General features: G+C 48.0%; 1 protein-coding gene across 1 annotated transcript in view; it reads right to left on the bottom strand.

Annotated features, from left to right (window-relative positions):
* The window catches only part of LOC149343131 (uncharacterized), a 75957-nt gene that overhangs the window by 22704 nt on the left and 33291 nt on the right, over positions 1 to 19962 (bottom strand). Inside the window, exons 17-25 of the mRNA XM_089545659.1 lie at positions 13713 to 19520; positions 12306 to 12347; positions 11729 to 11851; positions 7509 to 7814; positions 4856 to 4909; positions 3987 to 4034; positions 3849 to 3890; positions 3557 to 3595; positions 2721 to 2864 (exon numbers count right to left, since the gene is read on the bottom strand). Of these exons, the coding sequence (XP_089401785.1) occupies positions 2721 to 2864; positions 3557 to 3595; positions 3849 to 3890; positions 3987 to 4034; positions 4856 to 4909; positions 7509 to 7814; positions 11729 to 11851; positions 12306 to 12347; positions 13713 to 19520 (6606 nt within the window). The remainder of the gene's footprint in view (positions 1 to 2720; positions 2865 to 3556; positions 3596 to 3848; positions 3891 to 3986; positions 4035 to 4855; positions 4910 to 7508; positions 7815 to 11728; positions 11852 to 12305; positions 12348 to 13712; positions 19521 to 19962) is intronic.

Genomic DNA, 19962 nt, shown 5'->3' on the forward strand with positions numbered 1-19962 from the left:
GTCCAATAACTATATGGCCTTTCTTTAGTAAAATAATAGAAAAGTTAATTGTTAATCGCATAATGAACTACCTCATTAAATTCCAGCTGTTAGCAGGTCAGCAATTTGGATTCCGGCCTAATTACTCCACAGAACTAGCTTTAATCGAATTCACAGACAGTATTAAGCAATATATTGATAATGGGTTGTTTGCCGGTGCTGTTTTCTTAGATTTCACCAAAGCATTTGACACAATTAACCACACTATACTGTACACTAAATTAGAATATCTAGGCATCTGTGGGCCTGCTTTAGCTCTTTTACGCAGTTATCTCACTAACCGTATACAAGTTGTCCAGCTACAAGAAACATTGTCTTCCCCTTTAACTATTAATTTAGGAGTGCCACAAGGTTCCATTTTAGGTCCGCTTCTTTTTCTCATTTTCATCAATGACTTACCTTTGTCCTTAATTAACACAAGATGTATACTTTACGCGGATGATACGACATTATTCACTCGGTACAGCAATTTCACAAGCCTAATAAACAAATTAAACATGGACTTACAGAATATTGTTTTATGGTGTGAAAATAACTTACTACAACTTAATCCTACAAAAACCACTTTCATGATATTCCGCTCTCATCAAAAGCATGTCATCCCGAGCCCAGCCATTTATCTGGGACATCATATTATCACTGCCTCCGAATCCGTTACATTTCTCGGCATCACGCTTGACTGTCATCGAAAATTTCATCTACACACCAAATCTATCAGTAAAAAAATTTCATTTGGAATAAGGGTGTTAATAAAAACTAGACTTTTCTTTCAACGCCATGTTCTCTTATCCCTGTACTATGCTTTCATTAACAGTCACCTTAATTATTGCCTATCATTATGGGGTAATCTTCAAAATCAAGCGCTTCGAATTTTATCTTTCAGCCCATACACAGCCACTGCTTCACCTCTTTACTCTGACCTAAACATTCTGCCATTGAAATGCCTCCTTAATCTCAGGTTAGGTCTTCTAATCTACCGCGCTCGCAATAATAATAATCAACTTCTCTGTTTTTCCGCATCTTTCCTTTCTAATAGCAATAACACTAGATTCTCTGAACAAAACAATATGCTTCTACCAAAAGTGAACACAAATTATGGAAAACAAACTGCTTTTTTCTCCGCCATCAAAATCTGGAATTCATTACCACTAGCAATCAAATCCGCACGTTCGCAGCCCGCTTTCTACACTTTACTAAAAAAACATCTCCTATCAACCCATTCAGCTTCATGCCATGCTTAAGGTTGCCTTCATCTTATTTTCTGTTCCCCACTCTGACAGCAAACGGTCATATTGTTACTCATCTGGAATCTCTTTTTTTTTTCTTTCTCCGCCTGCGTTTTATATCTGCATTTATTCAATGCCCATTGTTATCTGATGTCTTTTTGTGTTCTTTCTATTGCTCTTATGTTTTGCTATTTTATGCCTTTTTTGTTAAATTATGCCCGCTAACTATTGTATACCTTATTCATTGCCGTAAATTACACTAATAGGTTTTAACTTGATTGTATACTTTTATTCCAGGTCCTCTACCAAACTTATGCACTTTCCTTATGTTTTCCTGATGGGAGGTCCCCCAGACAGTTTTCACTTTGGGACCTCCTACTGTACTAACTTTTTTATGAAACTTACAACTCATTTGTATTTCGTTTTAATAAACCTTCAAACCTAAACTTTCAAACCCCTGTGCTTTTCTTAAAAGACTAAAACTTGAGCGCATGAGGGCATTTATATCTTATCGTAATTCTAACGGAAGTTACCTGGGACCTGTATCCCTCCCTCAATCCTGCTGGGAGCAGTATAGTGCCGTATCGGCGGTAATAGCACGGAGTGTTACGTGATACATGTCATCTACCGGGTATTTCAACTGAGTTGTTACACAATTGTTAAAAATCGGCTCTTTGAGTCAGAAGAATGCTTTCTCGCCATAGCGTTGTCAGCGGTGACACATCAGAATAAAGCTAAGACGTGCTAACTAGTAGGCCGGTTAATTAATATTGAATAGTTAACTTTTTGACCATTACGTTTAGTCGCCTTAATTATTGAGAGGCGGGTAGCCCGCCGTAAGCAATATCCATATCAGTTTTTAGAATTTCGAAAACGTGATTACCTTCGGCGCTATAGGCCAACAATTTTCGCCTATTTCTACGAGTTACATGCACTGGAGAGGTCACTTTGCCTGCAAGCTTCTCGAAAAAACGTATTTTGGCGCGATGTAGCCAAAATTTGTTGGGTCACAGCGCCGATGATAACCGCTTTTTCGAAACTGTAAAAACTGATATGAATACTACTTACGGTGGGCTACACGCCTCTCAATTATTCAGGAGCCTGGCAGGAATAGTTAAAAAGTTAACTATTCACTATCAGTTAACCAGCCTGCTAGTAAGCACGCCTAAGATTTATGCTGATGTACTTAACCGCTCACAATGCAAGGCCGAAAAGACCGCCCTTCCAACTCAAAAATCCTTTTTTTAAATATTGTGTAAAGTCTTAGGCGAAACACCCTGTAGTTTGGTATTGCGTTCGACAACAGCAGTTGCACTTTACGTGATACTTTTTTTCTGTATTAGAAATCCCCTAAAATTTCACACTGCCTGAGACAGCAAGAGGCCGCATGCAGAAAAAAAAGAAAACTATAGAGATAAGACCGAAAAAAAAAACAAAAAAAATATTCCAACTCACGGCTCTTGAGTTGCTGGCAGGGGCACTGCCTGTTGAGGAAAAGCTGGAGGTCGTAGGTGTCCTCCACCGGGTTCTTGCCTCTGCTCACGTTGTAGAGCGCCTTGACCGTGTACGTCATGCACGAGTCCATCAGGCCGCTGGGCTCTGCGCGGCGGCGATGCGCGGACGGAGCCAGAAGACTGTCATTGACCTTTCGCGCGCATTTCCTAAGCAGCACAAGTGATCAGCCTATATTGAAAATGGATGGTCTCACTCTGCTCCTTTGCAAGACCGGTGTTTGCCTCTACATTTTCAATATTGGGTTGATTAGATGTGCTGCTTCGCTTGTTTAACCAATAGACTTAAATCCACACCCACTGGGAAAAGTTTTGAAGACTTCTGTCGCCATCATATTTATGAGAAATGATTTGAGTTCGAACTCGTCAATTTTTTTCCCGTGCAATGAAAGTAACATGAACCATAATGTGACCATAATTAGCGGGAAGTCAATGGTGCTGATTTGCATTAAAAGAGTAGAAAACTGAGCTAGTTGGGTGATACTTCTTGGTGGGACCAGCCGAAATAACAAAATGCGGACACAGTAAGGAACACACAGAACGAAGACGAAGCTGTCTTCGTTCAGCTTCGTCTTCGTTCTGTGTGTTCCTTTCTGTGTCCGCGCTTTGTTATTTCGGCTGTTCCCACCAAGAAGCTGATTTACACTTCTTTATCGAGGGATTATAGCAATTTCCAGCATTCCCCTTTGTCCCAGGAATGAAAACCTCGAATACATACCATTTCAAGCCTCATAACTTTTAAGCAGAGAAAGTCGATCTTTTTTCGACTCGGCGACCTACCTTGGCCGGTTGATGCATTTTCGCTCGGTGTCCCGTTCACTGCAGAGTAAAGAAAAAAAAAAAACAGTTTATGCTGTCGGTTGTCTCCATGACACATCGGCTCGGATGTTTAGATGCCGGCTCGGGGTGCTGTCAAACACAGCTCCAAGTTTTGAAGAGGAGGGAAAGTACTAAGACTTGAAAAACAATGTGGTGATGTGCTTGTGGATTATGACGCAGTCTGATTAAAAAAAAAAAGAACTTGGGTTCTGAATGACGACTGATCACGGAAGACCAGGAGGTTGGGGCTCACCTTTGATGACAACGCTGAGATTCTTGCCGAAGCCTGTTTCGTCTGAAATTTGAAAAGGAAAGATTTTACCTGAGCGTAGTTTTTTTACGTCTATGTATCACGTTAAGAAACAGCTGAGCTTGGGCCAGCCATGCTTACTGGTCACTTGTATGTCCGGAAGATAAGCTTGCTTCCAAGTGAATCGTCCTGCGGAAAACAAGCGGGATCACAGGTATTCACTTAAATTATGAAACACCGTGCTGTTTGAGCAGATAAGTTAAGTGCGTCAGCGGAATTACAAGCTCCCAGATTGACAGGTTGAGACATTTAGTGTTCCCTTTTGAAGTAACAAGAACGTTAAAAATCGCCCAAAAATGCAGCACTGAGGAAGAAATGACAAACGATTACTGAGGTTGTGTTAGGGCGTGCTTATTGTTTGGATAAACAACTGCTTATTTATATATTAATGACTTTCCAGTGTGTGGTAACACATCGCGGCTGCTCACGTCATTCAAGTTTGGAAGACAACCAGTTTAGGCAAGACACGTTGAGGCAAAATAAAGCAAGACAGCCAGATAAGAAGGCCCCCAAACACGCGTTCTACGTCATTGGAAAAATGCTGCGCTCGTTAAAACGAACTGGAGTCATGTGTTTCAGGTATGAGGACATATTGAAGCAAAACAATTTCATACAATTTCTTCTTCCCAAAGGAAACTGAATGATGAGATTCCGGATTGCAGAGCATTTCGGAGTCGTCGGTGTCATTAAGTTCGTATAAATGGTCCCCGCCCGATCATTAAAATTCAGTGCCAACAAATTTCCCAGTCATACTGGCCCTTTCTTATTATAAATCATTTTGTTTTCTTTCCGAAGTGTCGCTTCGTCTCGCCGTACTTTATTTAGTATCTTCGATTAAGTTTTTTCAGTCCGGCCCGGGACAACGCAAACGTGTGTAACAGCCGAAATAACGGAATTAAGGCTTCATTTTTTTTTCCGGACATGCATAGACAAAGGTCAGAAGTACACACCGTTTTTGTACTCGGCCATCTTCTGATAGTCCAGGCCAATCGCAACGACCGCAGCTGTAAACAAGTCGGACAGAAGAGAAATTAGGTCAGCAGCAGTCGCAGCAGCAGGAGCCATGTGCAACAAATGTGGTAGAGTCTATTGACCTACTCTCGGCATTTGTCGCTCGATATTAGCGTTCGCAGTGACAGCAGCCTAGCCCCAATACGAACATGCCTGCTTGGGAAGTCTATTGTGTACGAACATAGAGTAGACTTCGATCTGTTTTTCGATTGTCAATCGGCTACTCTGTTGTCGTGCCAGCGCATACGGTAGACCTGGTTTGCATAAGATAACAGGGTCGGCCGCTGCGGAATGGGCTACCGTTTGGAACTGTTGCAGTTCAACTCACGGTACACAGTGAAACAGGATATTGTTTGTTAGGAAAGAAAAAGTATTCCCCTCTTTGTGACTGTACGCTGCTGCATTATTGCGCCATCCGTCAAATACTTCAGTAAAGGCGCCAATGGTAAGATATGAACGAAGATAGAAGAAGTACAGAAAGTAAGTTTTGAAGATGTTGCTGATGACGCGTGTCTTAGCCTCACTTGAGACCCTGAGGAGCGTTCGACAGCGCCGTATGACGCCCTGAGTGTAGCCAATAAAACTGACAGGGCAGTTAGCGCTGTGTAACATGAGATTCAGCGGCAGTTGCTGAGATATTTTCATTTCGCGATATGCTGTGGTACAGAAGGAGTCGCTTGAAGAACGCGTTTTCATAAGAACGTCACCCATACAACAGTCTCTATAATATACAGGGTGATTTTTACAAAATTTTACAGATTTTTATTTTAATAACAGTGCGACATACGTCAATGCAGTAGAGAGCTGGATAGGCGGATATTATATACCTCGTATGGAGCAATAATTAGAGGATTAATTAACCTAAATTAACTAATAAATTTTGTATTTTTGATGTTAGAGGGCAAACTTATAATGCAAAATTGATGGCCGTCTTGTTTTTAAATTTTTGTAATCGACAGTGTCGTTGAAAATATCGGATGTCAGAAACACTCATTTGAAAGCTTGTTGAGTTGGCTGTCCCGCATTATCTAATCATACAATGACGCCGCTGCTCGTGGTATCAGCACCGAAATCAAGTTCAATTTTTCTACGTCATCACGTACTCCAACTGACCTTGCATTCGATGTAAAAAAGAAGCGAAAGACAACATTTTATAAACATGCTATGCGAGAAAGCCAATCTAACGAGAATTCAAATGCGTTTTTTGGACGTTTGACAATTCCAACCACACTGCCGATGCGAAAATTTGGAAACATGGCTCAGCTTCGATTTTGACGGCCAACAGTATCGCAATATAACCTTGACCCTTAAAATCAAGAACGACAAAGTTTATTAGTTAATTTGAAATAATTGATCGTATAATTGTTGATTCATATCAAGTACATATTGTCCACCTAGTTTCAATATTCAGCTCATACAGACCGCATCGAGGTATAGCTCACAGTTTTAAAAATAAAAATCTCCAAATGTTAAAGAAAACACCCTGTATACGCCAAAGTTTCTCATCACATCAGAAGACTGAGCCAGAAAGACACACAATCTGACTAAAAAGTTTTTCTCCTGCAGTTCAGTCACACTATTGAATTCCCCTTGCTCATCATTACCAAAAAATCCAATAAGCAACGAGAACTACTGTGCCTAGACGGGTACGTGCGCCAACTGACGTTCTGCACTCTTTATTTACAATTTCTCACCCTGTAATGTAACACTTGCAAACATGTTTTTATGAGGCACTTTTACTTCTTCAGTGGAATATGTGATACCCCGACAGGTACTTAATGGAGAACGTAAGTAAATTATGATGACGAGGTTTCATACAGGCGGGTGACCAATATGAGACTATTGTGACGAAAGAGTGACAACTCCTGCTCCGAAAATGCACTGATTGCCTCGCGCAATGACAAGGACTAATTCCTGGTGCTTTCCTGGTGATAGTTGCTTCTCGATATCACCGAAGCTAGGCACTGCTCTCAAGCCGTCTCTGGCATGGTGACAGACGCCGCACGCATGGCTACTGACGTCGCGGAGGTTGTTGGCATTGACACTTTCGTATCTGTGTCGAGGTACGTCTCGCGCTGATGCTAAGCTTACGGGTAGCTGCAGTGCATGACATGATTTGCTACAAAAGCATGTTGCTGAGTACTGAATAAAGTGAAAAAAAAAAACATGACCGGTTCTTACAGAAAAATAAAAAATAGGTTTAATTCTTAACAGCGTTGAAAAACAAACAAACACTGCATATCAATTCCAAGCCACTGGAATGAGCAGCACCTCATCTCAGTTGATGTTTCATTTACTCGAAGCACGATCCAGCCAATACTATGTACTGCAAAGAGCTCGATATTTCTAACTGAAGAGAGCATTTCGAGCTCCCTAGTGAAATATTGGAAGTCGCCATTAGTTACACTGCAGGTGGACTCAAGAAAGTCTAGTTCTCACTGTGCTCATCATCACTGCAGCGTACACCCCAGTACGGAGGCCTTTCACCCTGACCTACAATTCATCCTGTACCCCAGAAGTTTATGACTTGATCTGCCCACCTGAGTTCCTGCTACCTATGCCTTCCTTCGGAATACAGTTCGTTGCTCTCACCGTACTCGGACGAGCACATGTCAGCGACGAGGCTCTCCGTGGCAACGGTGCTGGAACACTGGGGACAGGACTCGTCGAAGGGGTCCGGGCAACCGGCCGGGCCCGCGTAGGCCGCGTCCGCGTAGGTCCTGGGTGCCGGGTATCGGCGGTTGTAGTGGCACGTTCGCAGAGCGTCCTGGATGGCCTTGACCGTGCTGGCCTTGTGAGGAAGCAGGATGGTCTTGCCGTCCAGGAGGAGCTGGCCGTAAGATCCGCCGTGCGCACGCCAGTTGTGTCGGTAGCTCAGCAGGATGACCTTCGTGAAACCTGGGGGAGAGAGAGTAAACTTTGTAGTTAGAAATGAAATGAGTGCCGGTCCAAGAGGCAGAGTTTGACCCGCCGAGGCCCGCTGGTATGCCAGTGACTTAGCGATAAGGGAGGTACTCCAGGTCGAGGGCGGTGGTTTAGGGAAATGGGGTGAGATGACCGCGGCGCTAAAGACACATAGTACAGAGATGCACGGAGAGAGTTAGCATAGATTTGTAGTATAACAACGCTACAAAGAACAGTAAAACTAATCAGCACCCATGGGCTCCAATACCAGGCCTTTTTGGCATTTGTAGCCGAAACCGGCCTGCACATATAACTCTCTTATGCAGAAAGGCATATTTGCGCAATAAAAAAAAAAATCGTTTAGGCAGCTGTTCTGGGCAATTTGTTAACTCGAGTAGCCTGATGCTTTTAAGTTGAACAATTCAACTTTGTCTCAGGACATTACCTATTAGGCAACCATGTTTTTTTTTTGGCTCACAACTAACTACATGGTTGAGAAAAACTGCACGGAAATTAAAACGTAGGTAATATGAGCCAGTGGAAGGAGTTAATTAATATCCTACAAAGACAGAGGTACAACCACCAAGCATTTGTCAATTCTCTTTCATCCGAGAGATTTCGTGCAGTTCTTTATGAAATATGTGCCGCGAAATAGCCACGCAGGGGTCGCCAGAAGGCAACAACAGATGGAGGAAGAGAACAAACGTTCAAGAGTCTAGGTGATGTGACGCAAAAACCACTAAATGTCCTTTATTGCGTCTAGTACTTAAGCGGCGCTGTTCCGTCAATCTTGTCTAAAGAGCTCGTCATGAATATTATTTGTCTTAGTTTCGGTCGAGTGGCAAACACATGTGGCTCATGTTCCGATCAGTATACCGCTTCGTCGACCACAGCTCAGTTGGCTTGCGCGTGTTGGGCTAATGAGGCTGTGGTCTGCACCGTGACCGGCAGAATCAATGAGAATAAAACTTCAGAAAAGAAAAAAAATGATCCGAGGAAATCTCTTTATAAAGATTTCCTTTATTTTTGCATTTACATATTTACGTTTAGCTTCACTCTGCGAGTTATTTAGTAAATTTCAAGCGGCTTCGAGCCGTTCGAGCGTCTGAGAAGATGGCGGCCGAAACATCTACGATGGCGTAGCTAGCCGCATCTCATTGTGCGCGAGGCAACCCAAAGCGTTACACCTAAAGCAATCCCCTGAGTAAAGAGTAGAGTAGAGTAGAGTAGAGTAGAGTAGAGTAGAGTAGAGTAGAGTAGAGTAGAGTAGAGTAGAGTGGAGTAGAGTAGAGTAGAGTAGAGTAGAGTAGAGTAGAGTAGAGTAGAGTAGAGTAGAGTAGAGTAGAGTAGAGTAGAGTAGAGTAGAGTAGAGTAGAGTAGAGTAGAGTAGAGTAGAGTAGAGTAGAGTAGAGTAGAGTAGAGTAGAGTAGAGTAGAGTAGAGTAGAGTAGAGTAGAGTAGAGTAGAGTAGAGTAGAGTAGAGTAGAGTAGAGTAGAGTAGAGTAGAGTAGAGTAGAGTAGAGTAGAGTAGAGTAGAGTAGAGTAGAGTAGAGTAGAGTAGAGTAGAGTAGAGTAGAGTAGAGTAGAGTAGAGTAGAGTATAGAGTAGAGTAGAGTAGAGTAGAGTAGAGTAGAGTAGAGTAGAGTAGAGTAGAGTAGAGTAGAGTAGAGTAGAGTAGAGTAGAGTAGAGTAGAGTAGAGTAGAGTAGAGTAGAGTAGAGTAGAGTAGAGTAGAGTAGAGTAGAGTAGAGTAGAGTAGAGTAGAGTAGAGTAGAGTAGAGTAGAGTAGAGTAGAAACTTTTTTTGATTTCTTAAGTTTCGCTTGCGGTGATGGTCGTCTTCAGGTCTTGAGGTCGCCTCCTTAGCCTTGGGTGGGCCCCTAGTACAGGGCTCGACTGAGTCTGGCCACCTCGCTTGCGTATGCTATGAGTGCCCTTTGGGTCTCTAGCCCGCGGCTGGTGATCCGGCTCTCCCATTGCTCCGCACTTGGTGTGTCTTGTTTGTGAAACGATATGTTTCTATCGCATTCCCATGTTATGTGGTATAGTGTTGGCCTCGCTTCGCACCAAGGGCATGTGGCGCGGTATTGCGTTGGGAACATCTTGCTTAGTATATATAAATTTGGGAAGGAGCCTGTTTGTAATTTCCGCCATTTTGCGGCTTCTTCCTTGCTTAGCTCTTTGTGTGGTGGGGGATATTTGTATCTCAGACCCCTGTATAGACTTAGTGTTTCAGAATACCCAGCTTCCCGGTTGTTCCAGAGCTCCTCCGGGGCTTGTGACTCCCCTGCTCGGATGGTAAATCTTCGAGCTAGTTCGTCCGCCCTTTCGTTGCCCCAGACCCCCGCGTGGCCCGGTATCCAAATTACTTTCTTCGGGAGCCTAAATTGGAAGCACCCGTGAACAGGAAATTGGCGGAAAAGAATACAAAATTTTGCTTGAATGGACTCGTCGTCTTATTCAAATCGTTTAAAACGTCCTTAGACAAAGCAGCGGTGGTCACACGCAAGTCTTGGCGTGTTACAAAACAACTTCTCGGTTCTCCAGCTTCAGAGCTCATTTGCACAGCCTAATGCAGAATACGAATCAGGCTTGCAATTACGGGAAACAGCCTGCATGTCGGACAATAGAGAGGTTTCAAAAGCTGTCCATCGCCCAGGAAGAGCATTCTGGACAGCGAGGGCAGAGCGCTGGCGCAAATCAGCAAATGTGCCACGGGTTGCGGAAGCCCACAGGTCACGTGTCCTGTGCGTCCTCTCACGTGGCGTGTGAGTATAGGAGAAACTCAAAGGCCAAGTTCTCCGAGGAGGGGACCCCAAGACCCGGTATTGCTGAATCTAAGATTGTTCCCACTGCAGAGGTAGAGTACAAACCTCAATTGAAAGGAGTTAGCGGAAATAGAGCGGCGAAGCTTGCACGCATCGTGGGGGCGCCGGAGGTTATCGAAAGCAAGCCAAATGCGGTAGGGGGAAAAATGCACAGGGACACCTAATGCCATTATGTGTTGGCAGTCCGATAGCACCAGCAGCTGTTGATGCCTTTACCGGAAGTGACGTCACTTTTTTTCTAATGAAGTAACTTCTTTCCAGCCAATGGAACGTTTCTTCCTTCCAGCTCATGGGAGAAGTTTATAACCGACGATGCATTTTGGGCCCAAGGAGCTTCTAATGATATGGTGTTAACTATTCTGGCAACTAAAAAAAGCGTTGGCAGGTGGTGCCAAAACAGACAGCTCGAGTTTCGAAAGGTTGGCTACCATCATTTTCTTCCATGTAGTAAAAAGAAAAGAAGAAAATGCGAAGGCGATAGCCTATTGTGGGAATATGTTGGGTCATCCCAAGGTGCGTTGCAGCAGTGTTCAAGTGATCGGTGGAGTTGCGAACCAGAGGGTACGTAGACTTGTTTTAGGGTGGGGGGGTAGATGAAATGAGAGTTGTGCACAGTTTATGAGAGAGGAGACAGAGCCTGAAATAGGTTGCTGTAGGTTTGTCGCGCTTGGTTCATTTCAGGGGAAAGCTAGTGTACCCCGGCTTGCTATAAGCACTCCACACTGACAGTGCTTCCCATTATACACGGTGGCACAGGCCAGGGCGCTTTTATTATTAGTTCTTTAAAATTAATTTAGCCGCAGTATCATTTTTTGTCGATGTCTGCAATAAACACGACGCGCGAGAACGGGAAACAGTCCGTATACTACAGCGCGTATAAATGACTCGCAGGATATGAGAATGATCGTCTCAATTTAGTTTTTTATGTTTTTGTTTCAGAACTTTTGTGCGACAAACTCACAGCGTTTGCACAAGACTAACTTATGAGTAAGCAACTAAGCCAAATCCGCTTGTGCGACGGCGCGGTATAAAACGAAAGCGAGCCAGGTTACGAAACTTGCTTGAAGACACTCTGAAACTTACTCTTTGACGTGATATCACAGGAGCAGTACTTGTTGATGGAGAAACGGATTTTGTCCATGACCGAATAGCCTTGGCCATGGAAGATGTCACCGATGCACATCTCCGAACACATTCCGCCGTACGCTGCAAAGAACGAATACCGTGTACACTCGTTTAATGGCAGCGCACTTGTAAGAGCCGATCCGCTCAAGCTGGCTGCCGATGACTTGAAAAAAAAAATATTGAACTCATGATAGAGTATTTAGGTTTCGCATGTGTGTATTTTGCTTGTGGAATTACTTATGGTGATGTGCTGGTTGCCAATAAAATGTCCTATGAGCCTGTTTTCCTGCGGGCAGTGGTATTCATTCGTTGCATTGTGCGTACATTTAATGCGTTATCATCATAAAGGGTGCACCAGGCCCACGCAATCAGGATTAAAATGCGGCTCCCCGTACAAACTAAGTACGTATAATTTGGGCTGAACTGTAGTTGGAAAAACTGGATTAATAAATTCTACTTTGGTGCGATGGCCGCACCCATCCAAAATTTCGAGACAGCAAGTTGCTCTTCCAGATACAGTGAAAACCGTACTCACCCTTTCCTGGCTGAGGTGGATAGCTGACTTCCGCTTCGGCAACTGCAATCGACAAGAAGAGAGTTCATATAACTATTATGAACTGCTGAATTGTTGCAGCCTTGATCGTAGCTTGCCCGAACACATCACTGAGCCGATTACATAACGCTCTCTTGTAGCGCTAGTTGGAAACAAAGCATTTTCATTATTTTCCTTGCTCCTTATTTCGTAAGAGGGTTATCAATAAATAAATAAATAAATAAATAAATAAATAAATAAATAAATAAATAAATAAATAAATAAATAAATAAATAAATAAATAAATAAATGCAGGGAAACATAACATAGGGAGGTAGAGACTCAGGATGAGTGTAAGTATATAGGGTGGGTTTGAGTAATCCCTCCTGGCGATAGGCAGCGGTAATCAGATGTCACTGGAACAAGCTGACGATGACCGTGATGACAAGAGACGGCTAGTAACAAGTATATTCCAAGAAATACGGGTACTTGATGCCTGGTTTCAGCATATGTTATACGAGAGCCGCTGATTTAACATCGTTCTCCTGGCTAAAAACAGCGTGGTCGCTCTAAATATTTGTGCTGACAAGCTACTAGAGCAGACCGTCAGCACTGAGGGCTACGGCCCCATCCACCTACATCAGCCGACATCAGGAAAGTATCTACTCGCGGAGTACTGAGTTAGACAACTGTTCTGACTTCCCTTGTGGCTCTGAGACGACGTTTGTTCTGTGTACAGAAGTGAATGAATGACGGGTAGATAAGCATTTCGACTGAGAACTTATGATTATTCTTCATCTTGCTCACACTCCGGAAATGATGCTACTTTCGGCTAGCTCGCTTGCTCTTAAACCATACAAATGCAGTTTCAGGAAACCAAGCTTAACAGCTTCGTAAATTATTTATTTATTTATTTTATTTCAGTATACTGCAAGCCATAGTTAGCCCAAGCAGGAAGGGCATACAACTAAAAAGAAAATTCTATAAAAGCATCAGCTACAACACCGCAAGTCAATAAACAGGACACAAAGGGTCATCAAACAACGATACTAGGAGCCATACAATAAGTTCTCCGGCTCCTTCTCAAAATACTTAGGTTTACATAGACCCGAAAGAAGACCATTCCACTCCGCGACAGTATACTAACCGTTTCTAAGCTTTGCGGTCGGCTGCACCTTAGCGGACTGTTTTCGTGCGTAGGAGCTGTAAGGGTAAATCCACCGGACACCAAATATTGCTAGTTTCTTATCGTGCGTGTTCCTGAAGACCATGTGGCCATAGAAGTAAATGTTATATCTTTAGTTTTATTTGCCAATAAGGGTGGAACATTTCGTACGTAATGAGGTGGTCAAACACCGAGGCACCAGAGGGCTGTGCAGGACACGATAGTTTCTAAAGCTGGCCACTCACCCAGATCGTAGTTGCATATGTCATTCAGCAGCTCTTTGTGAAGACCTCCCGCACACACGGGGCAAGTGGGCATGGCCTGCGGACACTGAGGCTTGTTAGGTGCTTCCACGGCCACAGTTTCTATTGGGTAAGCCTCGCTGTACAAAGTGTCCAGTACTTTGGCAGGGGCATATCGTCCTCCCGCTTCAGGCTGTACTGATCTGCCGTAGCCCGGTTGAATTGAAGGGGCGGAATAGCTCGGCTCTTGGGACCGGTATTCTGACAGATGGGGCGAAGGATAGCCGGGAGCGGCCTGGCCAGGAGGACCGTAGGTAGCTTCACCGTAGCCGCCTGCCGAGTGAGCTGGAGGCGAGTACGCGGCTCCCGAGTAGCCGGCAGTGGTGTAGCCAGGGGCCATGTACGTCGGTGGTGCATAACTAGGTGCGGCGTAGCCTCCAGGGGCGTAGCTAGCTGCCGGATTGTGTTGAGGTGCATAGGTGACCGACGAGTGCTCGGTAGGTGCGTATGGGGCAGGAGCTGAGTAGGTAGGAGGAGGGTGGCTGGTTTCCCTGTACGACTGACCTGCGTGTGCGTGCGCGGGTGCGGAGTAGCTGGGGGCTGAGTAGCCCTGCGACGCGTGGGTAGCTGCTGAATAACTGGCAGTTGTGTAGCCGGGCGCGGCTGAGTAGGTGGGAGGCGCGAGACTAGGCTCGCCATAGGATGGTGCGCTGTAGCTGGGTGCCGAGTAGGTGGGTGCAGGAGAGTATCCTGGTGTTGCGTATGCCGCCGGCCCGTAGGAAGCCGGTGCGCTGTTATATACTTGAGACTCGTAGTCTAACTCAGAGTAGCTGGGAGCTGCTGGGTATGTGGTTGCCGGCGAATAGGCCGTAAATGTTCCGTACGTTGTGTATGAGTGCTGGGAGTAGTTGGGAGAGTACGTGGTGTACGCAGACTGAGAGTAACCGGAAGTGGTGTACGCCGCCTGGCTGGATGGAGCAGAGTGGGTGGTGTACGAAGGCGAGTGGCTGCTCGGTGTACCATACGTAGTGTATTGCGATTGACCCGATGACGTGGTGTACGAGGACTCGTAGGTTGGCGTAGCAGAAGGGTATGACGCGGTAGTGTAACCCACTTGTTGCGGCGCTCCTTGACCGTAAGAGCCGGCACCTCCTCCGCTATTTCCATAAGATGTGGCTCCACCCGGGGCACCGTAGGCACCATTGCCACCACCTGAACCGTGGCCGCCGGCAGCGGGCCCGTAGGACGAAGGTGCCGAGTAAGAATGCGGCGCAGACGTAGCGTGCGGCTTGGTCACTGCGCCGTACGCAGGAAGTTGCGGCGCTCCGTGGCCAACGGCTGCGTATGGTGCTGGTGCACCACCATAAGCAGGTCTCTGCATGAGTGCGGGACTATAGCTCGGTTTTGCCGGCCCGTAAGCGGCAGCGGGGGCACTTGCTGGTACACCATAGGCAGGCTGCCCAGCGGGAGAGTAGTACGACGGAAGCGGCTGTGCTGGCAAGTTGTATGATACCGTCACAACTGGCTGAGGACTGCGCGGATACGAGGGCTGGTTGTAAGCGGCATGCTGGGCGGCGGCATTGACGCCATATGTAGGCATCGCGGGCTGCCCTGCGGGGTACTGGACATGACTGGCTGGCATGCTGTTGCCGTAGGCAGGAGCGTACTGGGACCCGGGTGCATGCGCAGCTGTGCCCTGGTACGCTGGCTGGCTGTATGGCGATTCACCGTAAGCTGGTGCCTTGTGGACCGGTGGTGCGCTGGAGGCCCCGTACGACTGTTGCATGTACGACGGTTTCGGATAGGACGGCACTGAGTATGCCGGTGGTGCGTAAGACGGGCTGTAATGCTGCATGTTGTAAGCGGGATGTGGGTACGAAGGAGCGGAATAGGCTGGCGGAGCGTGTGAAACCATGTTGGAAGGCTTGCTGTAAGAAGGCTGGGCGTACGATGGCGCGGAGTAAGCTGGCGGCGCGTACGAGGCCTCGTAAGATGGCGCCGAGTACGCTGGCGGTGCGTAGGTTGCGTCGTACTGAGGCTGGTTATACGAAGGATGGCTGTACTGGGGTCCATTGTAAGGCGGGTACCTCTGCTCTACGTAAGGGGCTGGGGGGTACACTGGGGCGGCGTAAGACGGTTGAACATTCGGCGGGTAGAGGGGCGCGGTATGGGCCGGACGAACGTAGGCAGGCTGGGCGTATGGACTCGGAACATGCACTGCTGGGGCGTAGACAGCTAAGTAGGCTGGAGCAGCGTAGGCCGGTTGTTGCGGAGCGGACCCGTAAGGAGCCATGGGTGCGTACACAGGAGCAGAGTAAGCAGGAGGAGCGTGCGACACCACGTAAGATGGTTGGCTATAGGAGGGCGAAGCTGCCGCAGCTCCGAGGTAGGCAGGGGCGGCATAAACGGGAGGAGCGTATGACACTGCGTAAGCCGGCCGGCCGTAGCTGGGGGCAGCGTAGGCAGGCGGGGCGTATGTCGCCACAGGATAGATCGGCGGTGACAATGTATGGCTGTAGGGCTTTTCGACATTAGATGCTCCTGAGGTTGCCGCTGGTGAGTGGGCGTAGGAAGGCGCAGGTGCAGCATACGAAGGACTGTGTGCATAGCTCGTCGCCGCAGGTGGCACGTAGGAAGCTGCGTGCGATGGCGGGGAGTAAGCTGGCGGTGCGCTGGAGGCACTGTAACTTGGTTCGTTGTAGGAAGGCGCGCTCTGAGACGGGGCGGTGTAAGACGCTCCCGAATGCTGTGCACCTCCGGACGAGGCCGAATAGGGAGCTTCAGCCTCTTTGGGCGCATTACTCGAAGGCTGAGAGTAGGCTGGTGCATTAGGCGCCGCGGGTGCATAAGTGGCGCCATACGAAGGGCCACCGGATGACTGGGTGGTGTAGGAAACCGCGCCATAAGAGGAAGTAGTGTACGTCTGCGACGAAGAAGCGCCCTCATACGTCGGCTGCTGCGTGTGAGTTGTGTCCTTGCCGTAAGCTGTAGCGGAGTAAGATGCGCTAGGTTGAGCACTGTAAGCCGGTTTACGTCCTTGGGAGTTGTCATAGGCTTTGGATGGCGACCTGTAAGAAGGGGCCATGCCGTAGGATGCGTCTTGTCCTCCAGTGCTTCCATATCCTGCCGTTGTGGCATACCCGGCGCCGTAACCAGCTCCCGCTGAGTTACTGTACTGCGGCTGCTTGTGACCTGCAGGGGCGTACGCTGAACCTCCTCCGGAAGAGGCTTGGCCATAGGATGGGGCGGAATAGGAGGGAGGGCTGTAAGTAGCACTAGAAGCTGGCGCACTGTTGTAGCTTGGCTGACCACTGTGGAGAGACTTTTGCGGTGCCTGGCCGTAGGCCTGCGGCGTCGCGTATGCAGGTGCCGCCGGTACACTGGTTGGTTGAGTCGGATATTCGGCACCGTAGCCGGTTGTTGCGTACGACGCATATGAGGAAGCAGGGACGTTGTAAGCGGGAGCAGGATTTTGTCCGTAAGGTTTCATCCCGTGCGAATTAGAGGGTACGGATCCATAGCTGGCCGGCTGATATGACCCTGAAGAAGAACCCGCGCTGTTGGGCTTAGCTTCATAATTTCCACCGTGTGAGCCATGTGAAGGTGCAGCGTAAGACGGGACTGCCATTGCACCCCCGTAGGATGGCTGAGAATAAGCTGGCGCAGCGTGGGCAGGTGGAGCGTAGGATACAGCAGATGATGCGGGCGAACCAGAACCGTACGGCTTACTTTGAGCTGGTCCACCATACGAAGGCTTGCTGCCTCCGACTGGAGGATATCCCGGCGCGCTGTAAGCTGACGCTGGAGGAGATGGACCATACGAGGGGTATACTGCGGCACCGTGGGAAGGTGCAGAATAAGCGTCGCTGGAAGGCGCTGCATAGGAAGGTTTTCCACTGTTTCCGGCAGGCGAGGGTGCATAAGTGCCATAGGGAGAGTCGTAGCCTTGTCCACCACCGGCAGAGTAGGGAGCAACGGTAAAAGCTTGTGGTTCAGGAGCGTAATTCCCACCGTAAGCGGGAGCAGCGTAGGCGGAGGAAGCGTAAGTTGCACTGCTAGCACCGTACCCTCCGCCGTTTCCGTACGAACTCGGCCTGGCAGCGTAGGAGTCTTCCTCGGTGGGGTACGTTGGCACATATGATATTACAGTAGCTTGTTCGTCTTCGCTGGGGTAGAGTGGCTGGTAGAATGATGGCGGGTACTCTGCGAGTCCGTACGGGGGAACGTATGTCACGTCACCGTAACTGCCATATGCATTGGACCCTTGGGCTGCGGCTGACGCTGCGCCATAAGCAGGCGATCCAGACGCGGGCAAGGAAGCCTGGCCGTATGCCGCTGCCGCCGAGCCACCATCGTATCCTCCAGAAGACGAACCCCCGTGGTTATTACCACCATGAGAGCCGTAGCCGGCGTTTGAAGCCGGTGCATAGGCAGGCGCACCTCCAGATGAAGGCGATGCCCCGTAAGCTTTAGCACCAGTAGAGCCGGCATAAGCAGGGGAGCCGCTGTGGCCTGAAGGAGTCGCAGAACCGTAACCTGCTGCCGCAGCAGGACTGTAGCTTCCAGAAGGCGGTGGACCATAAGCTTGCGCGCCACCACCGTATGATCCGTAATCCGACACTGCAGAAGGCGATGCTCCGTAAGCTGCAGCAGGAGCCGATCCGTAGCTTGGGGAGCCTGCGGAAGCCGAACCGTAACTAGGCGACTGTGCCCTGTAACTTGCAGAATGCCCAGATGCTGGAGCCGCGTTGTAGCCGCCTGAAGCAACGTATCCTTTGTTCGAGGCCGATCCTGCTCCGTATGCAGGTTGACTGTAAATGGCGCCGCCAGAGTTGGGCGCAGGTCCGTATGCGGGTGCCGCTGTGCCTGTGTGACCCGAGGAGGCGTAGCTTGAGCCCGAAGACCCATGGGCCGCGCTGTTGCTGTAATCGGCTGGCTTGGCAGGATAGTGACTTGAAGCTGTTGCAGAAGCAGCGTAGCTAGCGCTGTAGCTGGGAGCAGCTGTTGCCGAGCCATATCCTGATCCGTACGCCGGGGCTTGAGCCCCGTAATTTGGACTTGACGTGGCTCCGTAGCTCGGAGATGGGGCGGCGTAACTGGCGGTCACCCCGTAGTTGACAGCAGGGACTGGTGATTTGTAAGCAGGCGGTAGTATCAGTGAGCCGTATGCTGGAGCTGCAGTTGCACCGTAACCGGAAGAAGGTGGGGCATAGCTCGGGGCTGCTGTGGCGTCGCCGTAACTTGGTGCGGAAGCAGCTTTGTAACTGGGAGGTGGTGGTGCAGGCCCGTATTGCGGAAGTGGCGCAGCGGCGTAGCTCGGGGACAGCACCGGGTAAGCGGCAGTCGCTGTCGGAACGGCGGAGCTCGGCGAAGGTCCCGGGTTGTAGGAGGGCGCTGATCCGTAACTCGCAGCATAACCACCACCGTAGCTCGGGGAAGACGGCACTCCGCTGGGCGCTCTGTACGGCGAGGGCGCAGATCTTCCCGTGTTCTGAGCGCTGTATCCCTCATGTGACCTCGAATCAGCTTGCAGGGGCACAACGCCAGGCGAACCGTATAGAGGTCCAGAGGCGCCTCCGTAGCTACCGCCGTAGGTAGCCTGGTCAGCAACCTCGTGAGTGTCCATTCGCTTCTGCGCCGCCTGAATCGGCGTGGTAGCCGCAGCGGGACAGGCTGATAGAGCGTCGTGTAGTAAGCGGGCGTTGCGGTAACTGTAGGCCAGAATGTGCATCTTATCGGTCATAGGAAGGTAGTTAACTTTTCCTCTTGTAGTCGGAAGCTGGCCCATGAAGACGAAATATTGCCTGGACGCTGGAATAAAAAATCAGCAAAATGTAATCAACTTGCCAAGTAGGGGATCCATATTTAGTCGGGAAAGCGGAAAGTGGGTTTAAAATAAAAATTAAAAGTATTTTATTGAGTATTGGCATCATAACAATATCTGGCCAGTAGCAGAGTGTGCTGGCTAGTTCGCGATTACAGGGCGATAGATATCTAAACAGTAGTTGCGAAAATCCGAAACAGAGATATTTAACAGTTAATTTCTGGGAAACTCTTTCTTTTTGCGTATTGCACCATTTCATAGTGCAGATAAAGGTGCTCATTTTTAATGAGAGAAAGAAAATGTATTGTTGCAAAGAAGCAAATCTATGAGTTTGATTGGAAAAATTTGTTCAACCCGCCAAAAAATTCACAGAAACATTAGTTTAATTCAGTCGAAAATAAGAGAATGAAAAATCTAGAACACAAATTT

This window comes from Amblyomma mixtum, chromosome 5, assembly GCF_055824585.1.
Source record: "Amblyomma mixtum isolate Tamu chromosome 5, ASM5582458v1, whole genome shotgun sequence".
NCBI lineage: Eukaryota > Metazoa > Arthropoda > Arachnida > Ixodida > Ixodidae > Amblyomma > Amblyomma mixtum.